The sequence below is a fragment of the Alosa alosa genome, chromosome 10, assembly GCF_017589495.1.
Source record: "Alosa alosa isolate M-15738 ecotype Scorff River chromosome 10, AALO_Geno_1.1, whole genome shotgun sequence".
NCBI classification, from domain to species: Eukaryota; Metazoa; Chordata; class Actinopteri; order Clupeiformes; family Clupeidae; genus Alosa; species Alosa alosa.
The window spans coordinates 15,711,274-15,730,184 of NC_063198.1; the positions used below are offsets into that span (position 1 = coordinate 15,711,274).

General features: G+C 42.0%; 1 protein-coding gene across 1 annotated transcript; it reads right to left on the reverse strand.

The window, feature by feature from the left end:
* Nucleotides 1-1,333: 1,333 nt before the first annotated feature.
* Nucleotides 1,334-16,304, reverse strand: klhdc8a (kelch domain containing 8A). Its single transcript, XM_048255156.1, has 6 exons — nt 15,903-16,304; nt 8,179-8,666; nt 7,638-7,802; nt 6,944-7,162; nt 4,288-4,389; nt 1,334-2,964 (listed from the first exon to the last, which is right to left on the reverse strand). The coding sequence occupies exons 2-6, from the start codon at nt 8,561-8,563 to the stop codon at nt 2,762-2,764; spliced, it is 1,074 nt and encodes a 357-aa protein (XP_048111113.1). The 5' UTR covers nt 8,564-8,666; nt 15,903-16,304; the 3' UTR covers nt 1,334-2,761.
* Nucleotides 16,305-18,911: the final 2,607 nt, after the last annotated feature.

Here is an 18,911-nt window from a genome sequence, read left to right on the forward strand (position 1 = left end):
AAAAAATGTTTGTAATCCAGGTGACTCCATGGTAGTCTAAGAGGGCTAAAATAAACAATGGAATAATGTTTTTGTCTTGTTCAGAGAGTTTTACTTTTAAATGCAAAAGCCACTGTTAGATAACACATTTTTGGAACAGTTCTCTTGAGTGTTGTCAGAGATCTCTACCTGCTCTGTTCTCCCTTGCTGAGCTTCCTTTCTTAAACTGCTTACAAAATGTTTCAAAGGTTTCCCCTGTTGCACTGTTTATTCATGCAGCAAGTACAAATGAATAGTGAATAGTGTGTAGCTTTGACACCTACTGTATGAAAGGATACATTCCTGAGAGGCAAATATAATCACAGATGCCTTTACAGTTTATGTAATAGAGGAGTGGAGCTATGGCCATATTATTACTTCTTGCTATTTTAAACTCACAAAGTTACAGCACGAGTTGACACTAGGAACTTGTTTCCTATACCTATGAGGTTACCTGGCAGGTTTAAACTCACTAATATGCTGCAATCTTACACTTAGCCATATCACCTGGTGCAGTCTAAGCCTGCAAAAAACGCTGATGATGTCTCTCTACAGTACATATCACTGATGCGGAGGAGATGGAAGCAAAGAACTCCAAGAAATAAACTCCTGCACCCTGTCATCCCAGAATGAATGGCACAGCATTGGTAACAGTTTCATTACATTGTATTACTTTCTATGACATTGCAGAAGCAGTATAAAGTAGCAGTCACCACTATCGGAGTAAAGTGAGGCACCTCACCTCTGAAGAGGACTGTGGCAGTCCTCAACACAGATGGAGCTGCATGACAAAAAGTGTGTTTGCTCCTTGGCTAACCAGCAGAGGAGAGAAAAATCAATACGGATGTATCACCCCCAGGCTCCTGGCACGGGCTCAGCGAGACAGCGGGCGTCTGACACGGGCAAGGGGAAACAGAAAGGATGAGAACGCCCTTATCAAGACATATAGGCTCTGTCACAGCACGGACGCTTATGCTAACGGATGATGCACCCACAACCTTTCTGATAATCACACATGAAGGTCAAAACATGGTACTGTGCATAGAAGCAACCATATTAAGACACAAGATACTATCTGACATTGTTTATGTTGAGATGACAGAGTGCATGATAGAGTCTTATGTCCCAAATATAGTAGCTGAGAGTAGTTGTTAGTGGAAAGAGATTTCAGAAATTATTTGCATTATTTTCTACATTACAAATGACCAAGTCTTATGATTGGAAAATACTAACATGGGCAACATTACATTATTGGAGGAATCTGTTCAGACTGTTTTACAATGAGAGTCAAGCATGAGCCACACATAGTCACACATGTATTTCTTCAGAAAATGTTTAATTGGTTGACATTAAAACCACAGGTGCTAGTGAGGGGGGTGTACCTGCTCCAAGACCATGGTGGTAATTATGGCTTTTTTACTGCATGTCCTTGACACATGCTACAGAATCGTTAAAAAGACCATAACAAAGACCAGCTATTCATACATTAAACAATAACAAGGACAATTATATCTCTCCTCCTCTGCATTACTTCTATGCAAGTATTAGGTATAGCCCTATGACAATGCCATATCAAAATGGTACTGCAACAGTGTATTGCACAAACTGCCCTTCCGACATACTATTTCCTAAAAAACATCATAAACATTATACTGTATTGTCCTAATTATCTGACAGCAATGCAAATTGCACAACTTAACTAAAAAAGTAAAATGGGTATTTTGTTTCATTAAACATGCAATCCACAATGGCAGAGCATAAATTCTATTGACTAAGTCATGACATAAGCATGCTGTGTTTTGCTCTTGATGGCCTTTTGGTGGTGCAGTTTCCAAAGATATCTAATTCTATACATTAAATTTAACACAGCTAAAAATATCATGTCTAGCAATATGCAATCACCCTGGGGATACTGCATCATTTATATTATATCCTCCTTACTATTATTTTTTGCTTTGAACTACGACAAAAATGTTTACTACATACCAGAAATTGTCGCAATGGTTGTGCTCTTAACGTTGAAACCCCAAGGGTGGCATGAAATAAAAAACGCTGTATTAGACTGCATTTATTTAGTATCTGAATTTCAGTTTCATGAGAGAATAAATGTCAGCCAGTTATTCACTGTGTCTGTCAAATGGCACTTTAACTGTTGTTGTAAAAATACAATTTGTTTATGGCATTTCTCTGCTGAATGACCTTCACCTCCCATTATTATCTCCACTGTTTAAACACACACTTATCCACAATGGTTTGCTGATAAATGACATAAAACTTAAGTGCATTCTGCTACAAGAATACTGACACCAGCGCAGTCTTCACAAGGTGCACGTTGTGAAAGCTGAAAAGTTAACACATTTAAAGACACTTTGCACTGAATGCATCCTGTATTCCTGAATAAGTGAGTTATCTACAGAGAAAACCAGCTCCTCAAATAATGTAAAAATCTGCATATGTGAATGGATTACTATTTACAGTCTTGTTTATAGTATGTACTGATAGTCATGACTTTTTTATGCTGTGGGGACACGGTCTGATGTGATTGTAGTTTTGCCAGTCTTTGGCTATTGGTTAAGGCTTCCTACTGCTCAAATTTGACAGCTACGTTCCATACGGCTACAGCTTGCAACCGGTTCTCACAAGTGAGCCTGCAGATGGCGCTGAAGGTCTGACTGTGCTGTGAAAGCGTGGCCTGTAGGGGGAGCTAACGCTTTGAAAATATTATACTGCAATTTTGTGTGTGCTACAGGCACTCCTTCTCCTTTATATACAGCACCTCATGAGCTGGGCTGGGAATCTGATTGACGCCGCCCACTACAAACAGGCGATCGCGGATGACAATGAAGGATGCCGAGCAACGGGGAGAGGCCATCGGAGCGATAGGCTCCCATTTCTTCTTCTGTGGATGGAATGCTTCGGCCGTGTCCAGGACGGAGGGCTGGTGGCCTGGGGGGAGGGAGGGTGGGGGTGTTAATTAATCAGTTGCAACTCTGCTGCTCTGCTGTCTGAACAGAATCAAAAAGAACATTCAGCCTTTTATATCTCTCCACCACTCCAGGGCAATTTCACAATAGATGACTTGATGAGGACCCATGAGGACTCCCAGAAATGTATTGTCAGAGGAATGAATGTGCCAAAATTAAAATATGGCCAATGATACATTTTGTTTTACTCTGACATACCCTCTAATCTTAAATTATCCACAAACATGATGGAATTTGGTGAGTAGGTAATTTGCTGATTTTGTCCATTCACAATCCTTCACAATTCATTGCCTATTTCATTAAAAGTACTTTTATCAATCTGTGGGCCAGTTTCAGAATGAACAAATATTTCAACAAGTACTTGTAGCTTCCACTTACAAAGGGACATAGTCACGTCCATTACCTACCTAGCTTTCACACACTACCATGACCCCAGCGGTGTGGAATAAATGAATGTGATGAATATGTATTCATTTATGCAGGGTGGGAAGAATTGTCAGAGGAAACTGAATATCATTCCACCATCTCATTATAATATACAAAAAATGCACTTTACATTTAGCTCCACGAGGTCATTCCAAGAACCGCCTGTCCTTCCTGGAGATATATGACCTCTTAGTATAATGGATTTTCTTCAAAATACCTTTAACATTTCTCTCTGGTTCTTAATAACAGAGCTATCCTATTCCTATAGCTATGGGCAAATTGGGTTTCTGCGCTCCCGTTTATAAAGAGTCATTGTGAATGGCATATTCAATTTAGGTGAAATTCCCTCCCCTAATTCACTGCTTAAGTCTTGAAAAATAATCTGAAGAGATTTCAGTATAAAAGAGGAGCCCTTTGATAGGTCCTCTGAGGTCCTGTTTCTATTAGTCTGTATGGTAAACAGAACCTTTAGGTATTCTTCTGGTGCGTGGTCCATCTAAACCCCCCTTTCAACATGGTATGGTCATAGAAATGATGTCCACAATTCAAATTGAACTGTTCAACTGCTCATACAAGCTAGTTGTTTGAATTGCTGTCATCTTGGATAATTAGAGCATTATTCAAATGCAGAACCATTTGAGCTTTGCAGGGTCAAACATGACTTCAATTATTAATGACCTTAATGGATTACTTTGTTTCATAAATCACAATAGTCATTCCCATACAGACCTATTTCTTCCATGGCTGTCACCAGACATATGCTGTAGTAAACCTCTGGCTATGCCAGGCTAAGATCCATCCATGTGACAAGGATGCTGTACGTAATTTGCTTCAGTGCTAGCAAGATATGTTTACATACCTAGACCACCTGCTACAACCATCCTGCCGCCTAAGATGGCAGCTGCAAAATCTGCTCGTTTGGTCTTCAAGGGAACAGTGTCGTCCGGTTTCAGCCACGACCCTGGAACAGAGTCAGGACAAAAAACAGGAATGGGTGGAAGAAAGGGATTTCTTTTAGTTGTAATTTGATTGACCCACTGTGTTACCTTAACTGTAATATAATTCTACATCCATTTACATGCTTGCTGCCTCTCAAACAATTACAGAAAGCCCCCTTCTTGCAACATGTTTTGTTAGACCTGTAAAAAAAGGAAACATGGCCATGTACTGTATGTATAATAGATTTAGCAGGAGTTTCTTTCTAATCCATTAGAGCATAACATAGTTTGCCAGAGAAAATGTCATTTCACAGCTTCCCAGAGCTGTCAGCTTGAGCTACCTTAGATCTGCTTGTAAATAGAAAAAAACAGGGACTAATCTAACACTTTTCACATGAAATAACAACAACAGTTTCATGAAGTGGAAAAGCCATAATCTGCTGGCTGTTTGAGATCATGGTGCTCTTAGGATGTGGGAAAATGATGTTGGCAGGATTGTCTCCCTTCAAACAAACCCTATTAGTTAAGCCAATGCCAATGTTCGGGCGGGGGATGAGTGCGATTGGTAAACCATCCGGTTGGAACAGTTTAATTGGCTCTATGAGTCAGAACTTTGCCCCACTCACACACACACACACACACACTCCTGCTCTGTGCTACACCGAGGTGGAAGATTCAATTTTTCATTTACATTTCCTGTTGTGTCTGCTTGCCTGCTGACAGGGCAGTGGAAATCCTCTGGAGTTTTAATAACTGGGCCAGAGCCAGAGAGAGGGGGGCTAATCTATCTCACACTCTTCCTGGCTGAGATTCGGATCTGCACTATTTGGCAGAACGACACCAAGAAGACAGAGAGAGAGAGAGAGAGAGAGAGAGAGAGAAAGAGAGAGACATAAGAGACAAAGAGACAGGCAGAGTAAGAGAATTATAGAAAACGCTTTATATTAAGTGTTGAGTTCCTAATGGATAATTTTGATTCTGCAACAACAGTATTTGGTATGGGCTACACATTAGTGCATTACAGTGTGAGGAGCTGCAGATGGTGTCTGATCTTGCTTTCTCCTTGTGCTGAAGCAGTCAAAAGAGCTTCAAACAATCCGAAAAAAGGCAAATTCTCTCCAAGCTGTCACTCCCCTAGGAGCTGAGTCTTGAAAGCGATAGTAAAAAAATTAGCCGCTGATTGGCAGGTATTCCATTCAGAAACACTGCCGTTATCAAACCCTCACATCTAAATAGAGATGAGGTGGCATAATTAAAATGGCAGGGAATAAAAAGGAGCAGACACAGAGCCGTCCCGCGGCACAAGGGGGATTTCACCCGGGTGGTCTGCCAGTGTGCCAGTCCGATGGCTAGCTGGCAGCCTGAGCAGATGGCACCGGAGATATAAAAGGAATAATAGATAACTCGCTTCTTTAAATACCATCTGATAATATACTCATGATTTCCCTGACAATGTGGCGGTGGAGCTGGAAGGGGGTAGGGGGGGCGGCTGTAGGGGGGTGGGGGTTAGGTGTGCAGAGAGGTGAGGACTGTCTGTCACCCCAAGGCGAAGTAAAGGGAGCACAGACCTTTAGACTTTAAGAGTCCCTTTTGTGTGCGGCTGTTCGTAGTCCTGGCACTGACTGACAGAGTCTGCCTGAATAGAGTAACGTACGCGAGGAGAGAAAGAAAAAAAGTGGGATGAAAGATTCATATTATTTTCACAGCTGCACCATGAAACCTGCGTGTCAAGATGTCCTCTCATCACCCTCCCTCTCAGCAGGTTAAATATATCTTCCATTTTCTCCCGCGCCCAAACGCCATCAGTGGAAATCGCATTTTGGAGCGGAGGAACCTGCCACGTGAATTGCCATGGTACTACCTTGCCAGAAATCAATAACTCATCCGAGGGATTATCAGACCTTATCTAATTTTTCTAATGCTATATTGACATCAAGATATTCCAGATGGGCATTTCTTAATGCATCTCATTATTCCAACTTCAGTGCAAACATTTCATTTCATTTGGTGAGCTCAGGCTGCCAGAAGCCTGAAGCATGGACATGGTGACACTGGCAGACTGTGACTAACGTGTGGCTTTGGATGCACATTTGGCAGATTAAGTGGACCGTCTGTGGACTGCCTTCTTTGATAGCGGAGAGTCTGTGTAGTTAAAAATGGAGAAGACGAGTCCAAATACTGAGACAGATGTGCTGAATAAAAATGCCTTCACGAAAGGATTCTACCACAACTTGTCTCATAAAATAAACAGTCCTAAAGTCGTTGTCAAGGCGATATCTCATATCTCAGTATGGATCATTCTCAAATTAGCCCAATAGCAGAGATGCCACCCACAGATAAACTATCCACAGATATACTACGTCAATGTTAAACTTTACATATTACATACACACATATAATATTTAATGGATATTAGAAACTACTAATAAGAAAGATATGATAATATAAGACTTATGAACTGTAAATATTTCCAATGTAACTGGTGTGGTATAGTATATTGTATATGTTTTGCACATTCCATGAACCTATACACCATATTAAATTGTTTGATATGTGAACACTAGAAGTTGTGCTCACCCTCACTGGGGCTGTATATGTTGACGTTGTTGGTGAACTTGGAGCGCTGGTGCATGCCCCCCTGCCTCAGCCCCCCGAGCCAGCAGAGGCGGCCGCTGGCGTCCCACAGCACGCCCGAGTACGACCTCTTACAGGGCAGAGCGGGCAGGATGCTCCACACGCGGCTCTCCATATCAAACACCTCAAAGGCTTTGAGTGAGCGTTTACACTGGCGGCCGCCTGTATGGGGAAGTCAAGTCATCTGCGGTTGTTAGGGGGTCTTACATAAGACTCATGTGACACTCTCATGCTATGTGTACATTACTGCATTCCACACTTGCTATATCTGTCTGTGCACTTGTCTGTTGTCCATGTCAGAACATTTTCTGTGCATATGCACTAGCAAGGCATGGCGCTTACGTAAGAACCACATCAGCAGTCATATACAATGAATTCTGTAAGAAGGCATGAATATTTCATGTAGAACACATGTTCCCCAGCTCACATCTTTTTATGGGCAGCTAACAAAACTCTGGAGATGCACACACACTGACGTTCATCATAAAAATTTCAAAAGCTCATTAAATGGAGTGAAACATCAAAAAAGGTGATATTCAAAAGGCTGCAGCACACAGTAAGCATCCCATTCACAGTGAAATGATATCTGCTATGGCAGCTGACAACATGGCCCCTTTGACGGTAATGCCAAACCTACCTGCTACGTAGAGCTTGGAGCCATGCAGGTTGATGTTGGCATCATAGCGAGGGGTGGGCATCGGCGGCAACAGGGCCCACATGTCCTTCCTTGGGTCATACTGCTGTAGGATGCTCCGGGGCAACAGGTCAGAACCCATTCCACCGACCGCAAATGCCCTGCCATCTGGGCACACACAGACAGGGACATAATACACACACACACACACACACACACACACACACACACACACACACACACACACACACACACACACATACACACAGACACACAGAGGATATGAAATAATGAACGTCAAAAATGAAAGGTTTCTTCTCTTAATATTTATGATTTATGTTTCTGACCTGATGACTCGTTGCTTTCGTTTGATGTTATGAAACATTGCCCACTAACTGCATTTTAAAACTAGGGTCTATGGTGACGCTAATGGAATATTACAATAAGCATCTGCAGCTTTCAAAACATGCTGAACCCCGTCACTGATGTTGCCCTTGAATAAAACAGCATTTCAGACAGCAAAACATTTGTGGACAGATTTTACCTTTGACGGTGACAGCCACGCCCATGATGGCCTCCTTCAGTGAGCTCCTCTTCATCCATTTCCCATCGTCCGTGTTGTACACCTCCACTGCCTTCAGGGGGCGTTGGTCTCTCCCCACGCCTCCCACCACCAGCAGTTGCTTGCCCAGCGTGACCACGCCGGCCCCAGCCCTGGCCAGTGGTATGGGGGGCAGGCTCACCCACTGGTCCACCTCGGGCGAGTAGAGCTCCAGGGTGCTGGAGGGGCGCCCGGCCGCATCGCACCCCCCCAGAACGTACAGCTGCCCGCCGACCTCCGCCAGGGAGTGGTAGACGCGCCCGCTGGACAGACGCGCCAGGCTCTGCCAGCGGAACTCCTGGGCTGAGGGCACGGTCATGTCCAACATCGCCTCCTGCAGGCCAGCGGGAGCGGTGCCAGTCCTTTCCTCAGTCACCAAGCTGGCTGGTCCGTTCGAGAGCGCAGCAGGAGTACAGAACTTCTACAGAGTCCTACAGCAAGAAATACAATACAATAGAAAACTATCTTAATGATTTCACAGCAGTTTCTTTGCAATTTTTTAACTATGCTTCAGAATAATTAATAAATAAATATGAATAAATCCCTTCATTTTTCTCTGGAGGAAAAGCATCCTGCAAAATAATATGAAATTCCTTTCAGCCTTTTTCAAAGCATAGGTCAGATTTACTGAGTCTGTTTGTTTCATAATTACCTCATAAATCAGTAACACATCCCAATAATTTACATATTTGGAGTGCTTATGACTCAGTGTTCAAAGGCCAGTGAGGCATAACATCAGGGCCTTGATTTTCAGACATGAATTATATTGCTCTATGTTTACCAAATCTTTTTCTTTTTTTCCTTTCACTTGTTTTTGTTATGGGTAATATGTATGTATGGCCCCTTGTGTGTCTATATGTGTGTGTGCGTGTGTGTGCGTGCGTGTGTGTGTGTGTGTGTGTGTGTGTATATGTGTGTGTTTATATGTGCATGTGTTTGTAACTCTGACAGAAGCGCAGAGGCTGCAACACCACGGGCTCATTTGACGCGATTAATTTTGCACGGCTGCTCTCGGGCGGTCCACTTTGGCTGCTCACACAATTAGCTTGAAGTGGGCTGTTATATAGTGCGGCTTTACATCCATCTGTAGCTAAGCAACAGGCCTTCCCCTCCTCCACCTCCTGGAAGCCTCCGTTCCTCTCCCTCCCTCACTCCCTCTCCCTCACGCTCACTGGGACCTCTGTGAGCAGCAGCAGCAGCAGCCGCCAACGAGGACCATGGGTAAATGTTACGCGTTCTGGTAAACATTGTGTCAGCTGCATCCGGCTTATTATCACACTGATGCCAGACCTGTTCTCTTAACCCCTGGTGTCTCACAGAACATATACTAGGCCTTGCCAGAGATCAGTGTAAAAGGCTGGATGTCCATATAGAGCTTCACTGGGATGACAAAATACAGTCATCTGATGGCTTGAAGATCATTTCTTCAAATCGTTTGAGCATCTACTTACTGCCCTATGGTGGCTAAGCGGGTAGGCCATGCAATCTGCAAATGTTTTATCCACTGGACAGCCTGGACTATATATAGAGAGAATTTTACATTACATGAGTGATGAGCTCTCTGGACACCTCTCTCGGTGCTTCACACATTAAGGCTCTTAATTGTGGTGAGACGGTGATTTTTGCTGGCTTGTTAAAAGAGAGAGAGATGTTCCGGCTGCCTGGCTATAGTATATGGAGATTGCCGAAAGTGGTGGGAGTTTCATCAGGCTCAATCATGCCATAAATGAACTCACTCCTCCCCGGTTTCGGCAGACGTCCCCTGCGTAATATCCACACTCCCGCCTTCTCCCTCTCACTTCCATTACACACAAGCTTTTAATCGGCTCCACAATTAGAGTCCTCCTCAGCGAATGGATTATGTCCGTAATGAATGACATTTTAAATGAGGGATTCGGGCGTGCTAAAAACGTGGGTACGCAGACACCGGGCGAAAGACCCAAGAGGATAGCCTCGTCCCTCGTCTTCTTAAGAGTTAAGAGGTACGGAAATGCAATGAGAAATACATTCTTCCTCAGGGTATACCTTGTGAATAAGCACAGAGAATGGAATTCAAATGGGTGTCTTGCAAGATACTTACATCAAACAAGCTGCTCCCATCTGGTTAAAGTTCTAACAATGCCTGAAAAAAGTTGGATGGAAGTATGAGTAGTACAAATGCTCATTGCATTTAGCAGGGCATGTAGAATGCATCCTATGGGGGTCTCCTGCAAAACAATGTCTAGGGCTCCAGGAAGGCTAAGGTCAAAGATGGATGCAAATATCCTTTCCCCTTTGGGTAGATCCATATTCACCATTGGTATACACGCAAAGCAGAACAGTCTGTACAAATCTTGGCAATATGGTGACAACAAAATCAGAAGTTCACTTGATTGCTGGATTGGTAACTCGTAACTGTTTACTTGGTCTGATCACAAACTGGCCGTACAGCCAAGGATATGGGAAAAGGCACAAAGCAGATGATTCTCAGTTCGGTATCAAGCTGCCAGTTTGCGTCCTGTCTCTGTGTGAAAGCCTCCATAAGACTTGTTTCTCAGGCATGGGCTTGTTCAGATGCCAACAACAAACCATCACCTTGAGGGGCTTATTTCCCTTGATATCTGCATGTGAAAAAATAGCTATCATCACTGTGAGTGTGTATGTGGTTTTGTGTTGCAGTAAAGCTCACCATGTCACAATTTCATAAGAAAATGCATAATTCGACAAAATGTTAGAGTTGATATTGCCTTGGAAAGACAACACCAGACAGAGACAGAATGTCTCTGCTTTACTTAAAAAGAAAAGAAAAAGAACAGTGTGCATGTTTACAGTCTGTCAGGGAACAGTTTTAGTCCAAATCCATGATTTCTAAATACCATGTTTCATGTTTAAACAATCTTCATCACTGTCTTTACTTTACTTCCCACTTTCTTTCTTTCTTTATTCTTTATTCACTAGTCACCAGTTGGGATTTTACCTATGAAATACCGTATTTTCTTCCATCCTGACAGGCTGCTATTGCGTCATAGTGAAAGCTCTAGGCTCTGCTATGGAAATGCACTCGGAATCAGGCTCCACAATTCAGGGGAATAGCCTACTCTGCAGTAAAGAGCAGAGACCGCTTCACCTGCACCTCTGTCTTGAGTGCTTCTATCGACCCTGTCAAGCAATTCAACCTTTTCACCTATGTGAGTGAGCCTGAGCAAAGGACCTTCCATCAAAGCCTCCACACGGCTAATGCAGTTTCCCGAACAGTCAAACTGATATCTGGCCAAAACAAGTCTCAGTGGCAGAAAAGAAACAGGATCGGCTAAGGGAAGGGTGAACTACACAAGTTAAGTCCTGAAGGCTTACACAAATGTAATGAACAAATGCAGTGGAATTGGATGCCATGGACGTATGTTGCAAGCTCCCTATTTGTTATTAACTAACTTTGGGGAACCAGGGCACGGTTGCTATAGAAACAATGATGCATCCTCCAGGAGAGGGGAGGACATTCCTGGCCTTGTCTCTCTTAGTTTTTTAAATAATGGATTACAAAATAAATAAGCCTTGCTGTCTCAGATTCCTTTGACCCCGTGCAGGCGTTCTCTCATTAGCGGAGCGGGATTGCTTTCTCTTGGCATGTCTTGCCAAGCACTTTAATTGCAATCTGTAACCAATTGGTTGCGCCATGACTTTTTTTTTTAATTAACTGCTTGAACAGCTTGGGATCCACAGCAGGCCCATGAGTGCCCACCGAAGTCATCTCCAATCAGCAAGCATTCCTTTCAAAACTTTTAATTGGCAGCTATGTTTCTTTTTTTGTCTTCCTCTCCGCCTTCCATAACTAAAGACCACTTCAGACTAAATGTAATCCTAAAACGGTGTTATTATCCACGTTTATCTTCCAGCAGGCTTTACTTGCATGCACTGGCTAAAACGTTGTGATCATATCCTGCTTGGTGGGATTTACAAAGGCATAATATAAAATCATTCATAGACTTACATTTAATTAGCTTGCCTGTTTTCAAATGGGTGCCTACTCTTAAATCTGCCTGAGCATCTCTGCATGAGAACAATTACACCAGGTGAGGGTTTGCGCTACTTTTTAGGCATATCCGCCGGCACAAAATTATTTTCCCCCCCCCTCTGAATATTAACAGCAGACTGGGACACACATGCGTCTGCACTGTGTACACGGTGCTCAGAGCCCTGTGGAATGTCAAAATATTTCCAGTCCTGCTTTCTCTCACTTTGTACTCAGATTGCCCAGACAGCCTTATCTGGTCAGCTCGGTTCTTGTAAGCCATGCTTTACAGAGTCTCTGCTTTGCCTCACCGCTCCTCTGAGTTGCTTGTAGCGCTGAATATGATGTGCTGCTGAGGAAATATTAGTGTATAGGGGGATCATGAGCACAAAGGTGGCTTGCACGTTGGTCTGTGCAGAAGCAACCCTCACTCCCTTGTGTTATCTTCTCAGAACCTTTACTTTTACAGTCTGTCCACTCTGTCTCTGAGTGTACCTATTAAGGTCATATTTGTTGGATGACCATAATTATTAGTAGGTGCTGTATTAGTGAGGTGAGGACAAGTATGATAAGAAATTAATGGAATCATAACAAACATGTCAATGCATATAAAATGTCCAGTGTCCTTCTGACATGTTTTTTTTTTACCTGCTCATCTGTAAAGCAGTTTAAACTGATATTTTTAAGAGATAAATTGATATAAATTGGCCTCACTTTGCTTTGCTCTATACCCTAAGTAGTTATAGTGTACTTTCCAACTTTGGCGTGTTTGGATAAAAGTTTTTAATTGAATTGAGTAATACATTTGTCCACTATATATGGATAGATTGAGTCAATGTTAAGTAAATGTATAGTTGTTTTAAGTATGCTAACTGCATTGCAGAAATTCAGTCTACTGTACATATACATGAAGCAAGAGAAAGGGATGAGATCTGTCTATTAATAACAAATGTAATTCATTTTTTGTATTCATTTATCTGACTATTTGATTGTAGCATGCATTAAGCAGATTGGTCAACCCTATCTTAATGTACATCAGAGTAGAGATACCGTGTATCATGTATCTCAAGTCAAGTATTGTGGGACTCAACTGCGAGTGGTCAAATGCAAGTATGTTTGCATTTGTGCTTTTGAGGTTCAATATCTTTCAGTTCCCCTTTCCTTCTGCAGACAGACATGTTTCCTTTAGACATTATGTTAAGCCTCACACAAAAGGGAGCCTATCCTGGAACATTGCAGAAGATCCATAACAATTCTTCAGCAACAAGGCAGAAGAGATAAATCCTGTGGAAGAAGGATCTATTGGGCATTGAGTGCTGGACTGAGGTGAATTTTTCCTGACCACGACTTGGTGTGAAATGGTCCCAGAATACAACAGAGACTGAAAGAGACAGATACTGAAATGTAATTTTTTACACCTCTTAAGTACAAGGTTTGTAACACATCTGTACAATGTTTGTAACAGCTTTGGCTGATACCTTGGCTGTACCTTGGATGTCAGCTACAGAAACCTCTCTTACGTCACATTAAACAAGAGCAGTCAGGTGACTCCAGACACTCACCTCTACAGTATTTGAGTGGACTCTCGCACACATACACACACACACACACACACACACACACACATACACACACACACACACACACACACACACACACACACACACACACACACACACACACACACACACACACAGAGATGAACCTGATTCGGAAGATTGAGGGTAAAAATGTATCTATGGCACAGTTTGAGCTCACACCATTTGGCCTGATTATGTCAGACAGCTGTCATACATAATAAAATTTACCCAAGATATGACATTATGCCCCTGAAATGAAGTGGGAGGACTTGAAGTCAAGCCATTGGGAATATATCTAGGATGAAATGTTTTTCTCTCGATGCAACATTCTTCAAAAGTATGTGTACAGTATATCCACCAATAAATACAATATAATGTGATGACATGCTTGACTACATATTGCTTATACATCCATACTCCTTTCAGATCAGTCGGGCAATGCATTGGATCCTACTGCAAAGCAGTCCCAAAGGGGACATCCTGGTCAACACACCGACAGACTAATGTAAGATGGTGCTCTGCTTCTATTCCATGACCCAGTTCAACTTGATGCCCACACTGTTGTTGGCTCAACCTAAGATTTATGTGGGAGAGCAGCTCTTGTTCAAATCACAGTTGGAGACAAAATAGCATACATCAGTAAAGTGGGAATAACTGCACCTTTTTCTCTGCATCAAACCTCTGCTTTTTTTCGCCATGCAGTTAAGTAGGCAGAACTTCAAGCACTGCATTAACACTTTGCTTTACTCAGCTTAAAAGGGCCCTGCTCTGTCTCTCATAGCTCAGTCTAGAGCTTTCTACTGCTACATTAGCTGGTGCCATGCAATAACAGGGGCACCTTTACTGATCTGCTATTTTGTTTTGCTCAAACAACAACAACAACAATAACAACAACAAAAGGATTACATAGAGAACCCAGTGAGTATCTTACTGGATGTGAGCCTATGACTTTGCTAAAAGTTGAGAGTGCTTTCTTCTCCTATCAATACAGAAATGATCTATTGCAATAGTAATGAGTTTCAAGACATGATCTTGCCCTATAACACTGTACTGCTTAGGGAAAGATAAGGCACAGATTTGGTGTGGTAGTGGTTCAAGTATTCAAGGGATAAAGGAGTTCAAAGATTGAGTCAGGGAACTGTGATGAACAGAAAATGCACGTGTCACCAACATTTATCTTCCATAGAGCGACTGCTTAGATGGTTTGTTCATGATCTCAAAAGGGGTCTTTTAAAATTCACACTCAGCATTTGTATCGTCATGCTCAGAGCGATGGAGAATGAACAGGAAGTCTCAAGAGCTGGAAGAGTGATTAGACCATATCACTCTGTCCCCATAAGTGTCTCGATCACCCAACATTCACATGCCCTTCTTGAAGTTTTCAAGAACTTCAGTTCCGCATGGAACATTCCAAATAATAAAACAGTCCTGCACTGACATCTCTGGGGTTTAGTCTTAATAGGTGTCTGCCAAGGTGCCAGTTTCCCATTCACACATCATGTATTACTGGTTACATGGGTGACAAGTTTATGTCATAACAGAAGGAAGCCAACTGCAAGGTATTGGCAGAATTTATATTCATACTGATGGAATTACAGATGTAAGCTTATAGAAATAACTGTGAGGCAATGTAAGACCATTTAGCTAAAGCATCAATTAACTGTGTAGTAGATTGGAATCAAGATCAGGAGCACTGTATTATTCCTCTGACGGCAACTCAAAATTATAACTATTTTTTTGTTTTTGTTTGGTGATCGCTTTTACGCTATTTCACCGAGATTATAATAGGCTATGGGCTCAGTGCACTAGTTCGCAACAAACTTCATATCGCTTTGGTTTTCACTCAAACAAATATTAATTAGGCCTACTTCTGATGAACTATGATCAGTAGGCTTGTAAATGTTATATTCTTTACCAACTTACAATACTGATACAATTGACATACTGACCGTGTTTGGAGAACAATACAGATAGGGATGCATGCTGTCTTAAACCAGGTTAAGGAAATGATGCACCCGTGACTTCGTCTCATAAAAAGCGAAGTGCGAGGTGGATGTCGACTGAGCGCAATGATATTTTAATTGAACAGTATCACTTACTTCTTTACTGAACGCAGCGCTGTCAGCTTTGAGTCTCCGTGGGCACTTCTCGTGATTATGGATGAAAGCGGAAGAAAATCCAACAGCACGCGACACTCCCTTTCTTTTACACGCTCTCCGCGCGAGGAAAATGAACCGTCTCAGCATCGGAATGCGACGCATGCAGGGACCGCCACCACTTCAACCGAAGCTCAGCCGAACAGCTGCTGGACTCTGTCTCGTTGTCTCTCTAATATGGGTCACGCATTAAATATTGATGTCACCCCTTCTCAAACCAGAGTTAATCCTGATATGAATATCGCAATGGGGAGTCTGTCGCTTTCTGTCACTTTGTAATAACAGAATTAAGCCCACCTGAGTAAAAAGAAAGGCTTGGCGCATAGTTCCTTTCTTTCGCTCAGTTACACTTGAGGCTGGAAATAAGATGAGAAGATTCTCAAAGATGCTGACCCAGTTTACGATTCTGTTTATTAAACAGCTCCCAAAGGAATGAATGAATGCATCCCCCCATTTATTGTGGACTGTTTAAGTTTTCCCATTTTATACAAAAAACAAGACATCGACATTTGTGCCATACATTAGTTGCTGGCCTTCAGCCTAACTGGGACATCCCCCATATGCAGTCCATTAATCACACCCAAGATGTGGTAACCACAGAGGGCAGAAGCAGTGTGACAGCTGGTCTCAGGGGTCCCGTTTATAATACTGTATGGGGCAAAACCTGCACCACACACATATAGGCTGAAACAAAATAATTACACAATAAAAAAGTCAAAAAGTTGTAGGGAAAGCTTTTTTTTTTCACTCCCACATTTTGAACCCATAAGAAACATCCTTATTGTTCTTCCTGAAGAATAAAAAGGGATTATGGAAGACTTGTAGTGGAAGCACTCACTCTACTTAGTATTGTGCAAATAAGTTCTTACAATAAAGCTTTTTCTCCTTTTGTTTGATCACTGAGGAAATGAGTCAACTAAATACTATATATTTTTTTACATTGAGATGCTGCTGTACTGGTTATTGACTGTCTATGTGCACTGGTTATTGATTGTGCAGTTTGTACCATGTCTTGTCTTTTTTCTCTGCTATATTGATCTGTCTTATTTCCCTCTTTGGGCCCACCCCTCAGGGGAAGAGAATGTTTCAGCCCTACAGCCTTATTTTTGAACATGTTCATCTCTGCTCTAGTCTGTTAGCATACAGTGTTAAAATGAGCATTAAAAGACAATTTGACCTATTCACATCAAGTGACATTATTGTACCCATTGCCAAACATGTTATGTATGCTTTAAACACTAAATGTTTATGTTTATTATGCTATTAGCCTATATCATCATGGGATGGTTTTTTGTCACATGATCAATGTTTTATACTTTGTTATTAAGGATTATTTCTTTTGGGTTTGAAGATCCAAAGCTGAGAAATCTATTTTCCTTCTTTGAGGTCCCCATCACTATTGGTCCACGTACAGGTACATATCCACGAGGAGTAGAGACACACTATGGTCTGGTAAATAACCTCCCTTTTACCCAACTCTCAAGGAACAGTTACAAGCTCCACATAATTCAGGACTTCAATAATTTCTCCCTACTCACAGACATGTGAAGGAGTTTGCTGCACCCACAAACCCCTGCTGTGTTCTCTGTCGATGAAGCTAAATATAAAACATCACCAGCTTGGGTACCATGGGTACCTGTAGGAACTAATTGTTTTACACACAGCTCAAATATTCAAATTGTCAAATCTCATACAGTAAATATTTTAAATGACACAGCTATCACAGACATACAATGTGGACCTGCAGCCTGAATTACAGTTTTGGGATTATGTTTAATTTCATGAGAAATGGTGAATTCAGTTTCAACTGCAGTATTGTGATGTTCAGTATATCCAATTAAAATAGTATGTTGCTGTTTGTGGAAAGATCTGCAATGAGTGAGACAGAAGGTGTGCAGGAAAACCTCTAAGTAGTGATTGTATCACCATACTCAACTGTCTTTCCATTCACAAAAATATGATGAGATAAGAAAGTGTGGTCAAAATTACTCCGAGACTGCAGCTTTATTCATGATACTGGGAGACTGTATCCCACAGTAAATGCTAAGTAACAATCCCACACATCTGTGGGTGAAGCCAGTTCTTATACCCTTAACATACACACACACAACCACAAGATACTTCCCCCAACATTGATCCATCCATCCAGTTAGTATAAACAGATATAAGGATGTTACAACACCCCTTAAAGCTGCAGTTGGCAAATCTGACAGATTGAGGGGACTTGGCCAAGATTTGAAATGTTTACAACCAGGATAGGAATTTCTCGGTGGCCACGACAGCTATGGCCGGTGTTGCCCCTTGCTTTGGCCTTGATGCCCCTTTGAAAATCAGAGGTTTACAGGCCACGGTGGCCTTGGTGCCCCTTTCTTTCAATATTCTACTTTGCGTCCGACTAATAGACTATTAAGTCTTTTACGCAGTGGAACAAGTGACAGCGCACGGCAAGAAAGAAAGTGCGTCCAAATTCACCAAATACAAAATAAATGTTACAAATATCGCCTAGATATAGGTAAATATTAAAATCAGAGGACAGCTGACTAAGAGTTTGTGAAAGTAGCCTTAATGATCACAAAATGCTACAGTAAGCATGCATCTAGGCTATTTCAGTTTCTTAAAGCTGAGCTGTGCTTAAATTGTTCAATACATGATTTCATAACAGGCCAAATATAAAATAAATGTTAAACATAGCCTAGATATCTGTAAATATTAGATGATCAGATGATTTACAGTTCTATGTCATGTCATGTTTCATGTTTTTGTAATGGTTCATTCAGTGATGCAGGTCTACTGCTGTGAATAAATACAACGTTGATCATTTTTATAGCCTACTACTGTATAGTTAACTTTGGCCTTGGTGCCCTGGCATGTGGCCTTTGTGCCCCCCACCAAATATGCCCAACTGAATGCCAAGAGGCCTTGCCCCTAAAATGGTGAAATTCCAAGCCTGTT

Bases quoted from the DNA above. Each gene is read 5' to 3' on its own strand.
- klhdc8a (XM_048255156.1), bottom strand. From the start codon at position 8,563: ATGTTGGACATGACCGTGCCCTCAGCCCAGGAGTTCCGCTGGCAGAGC. The intron at 7,803-8,178 runs GTAAAATCTGTC...GTGTGTGCCCAG, and splicing joins CGTGGCTGTCACCGTCAAAG to ATGGCAGGGCATTTGCGGTC. The intron at 2,965-4,287 runs GTATGTAAACAT...CCCTCCCCCCAG, and splicing joins GGTTGTAGCAGGTGGTCTAG to GCCACCAGCCCTCCGTCCTG.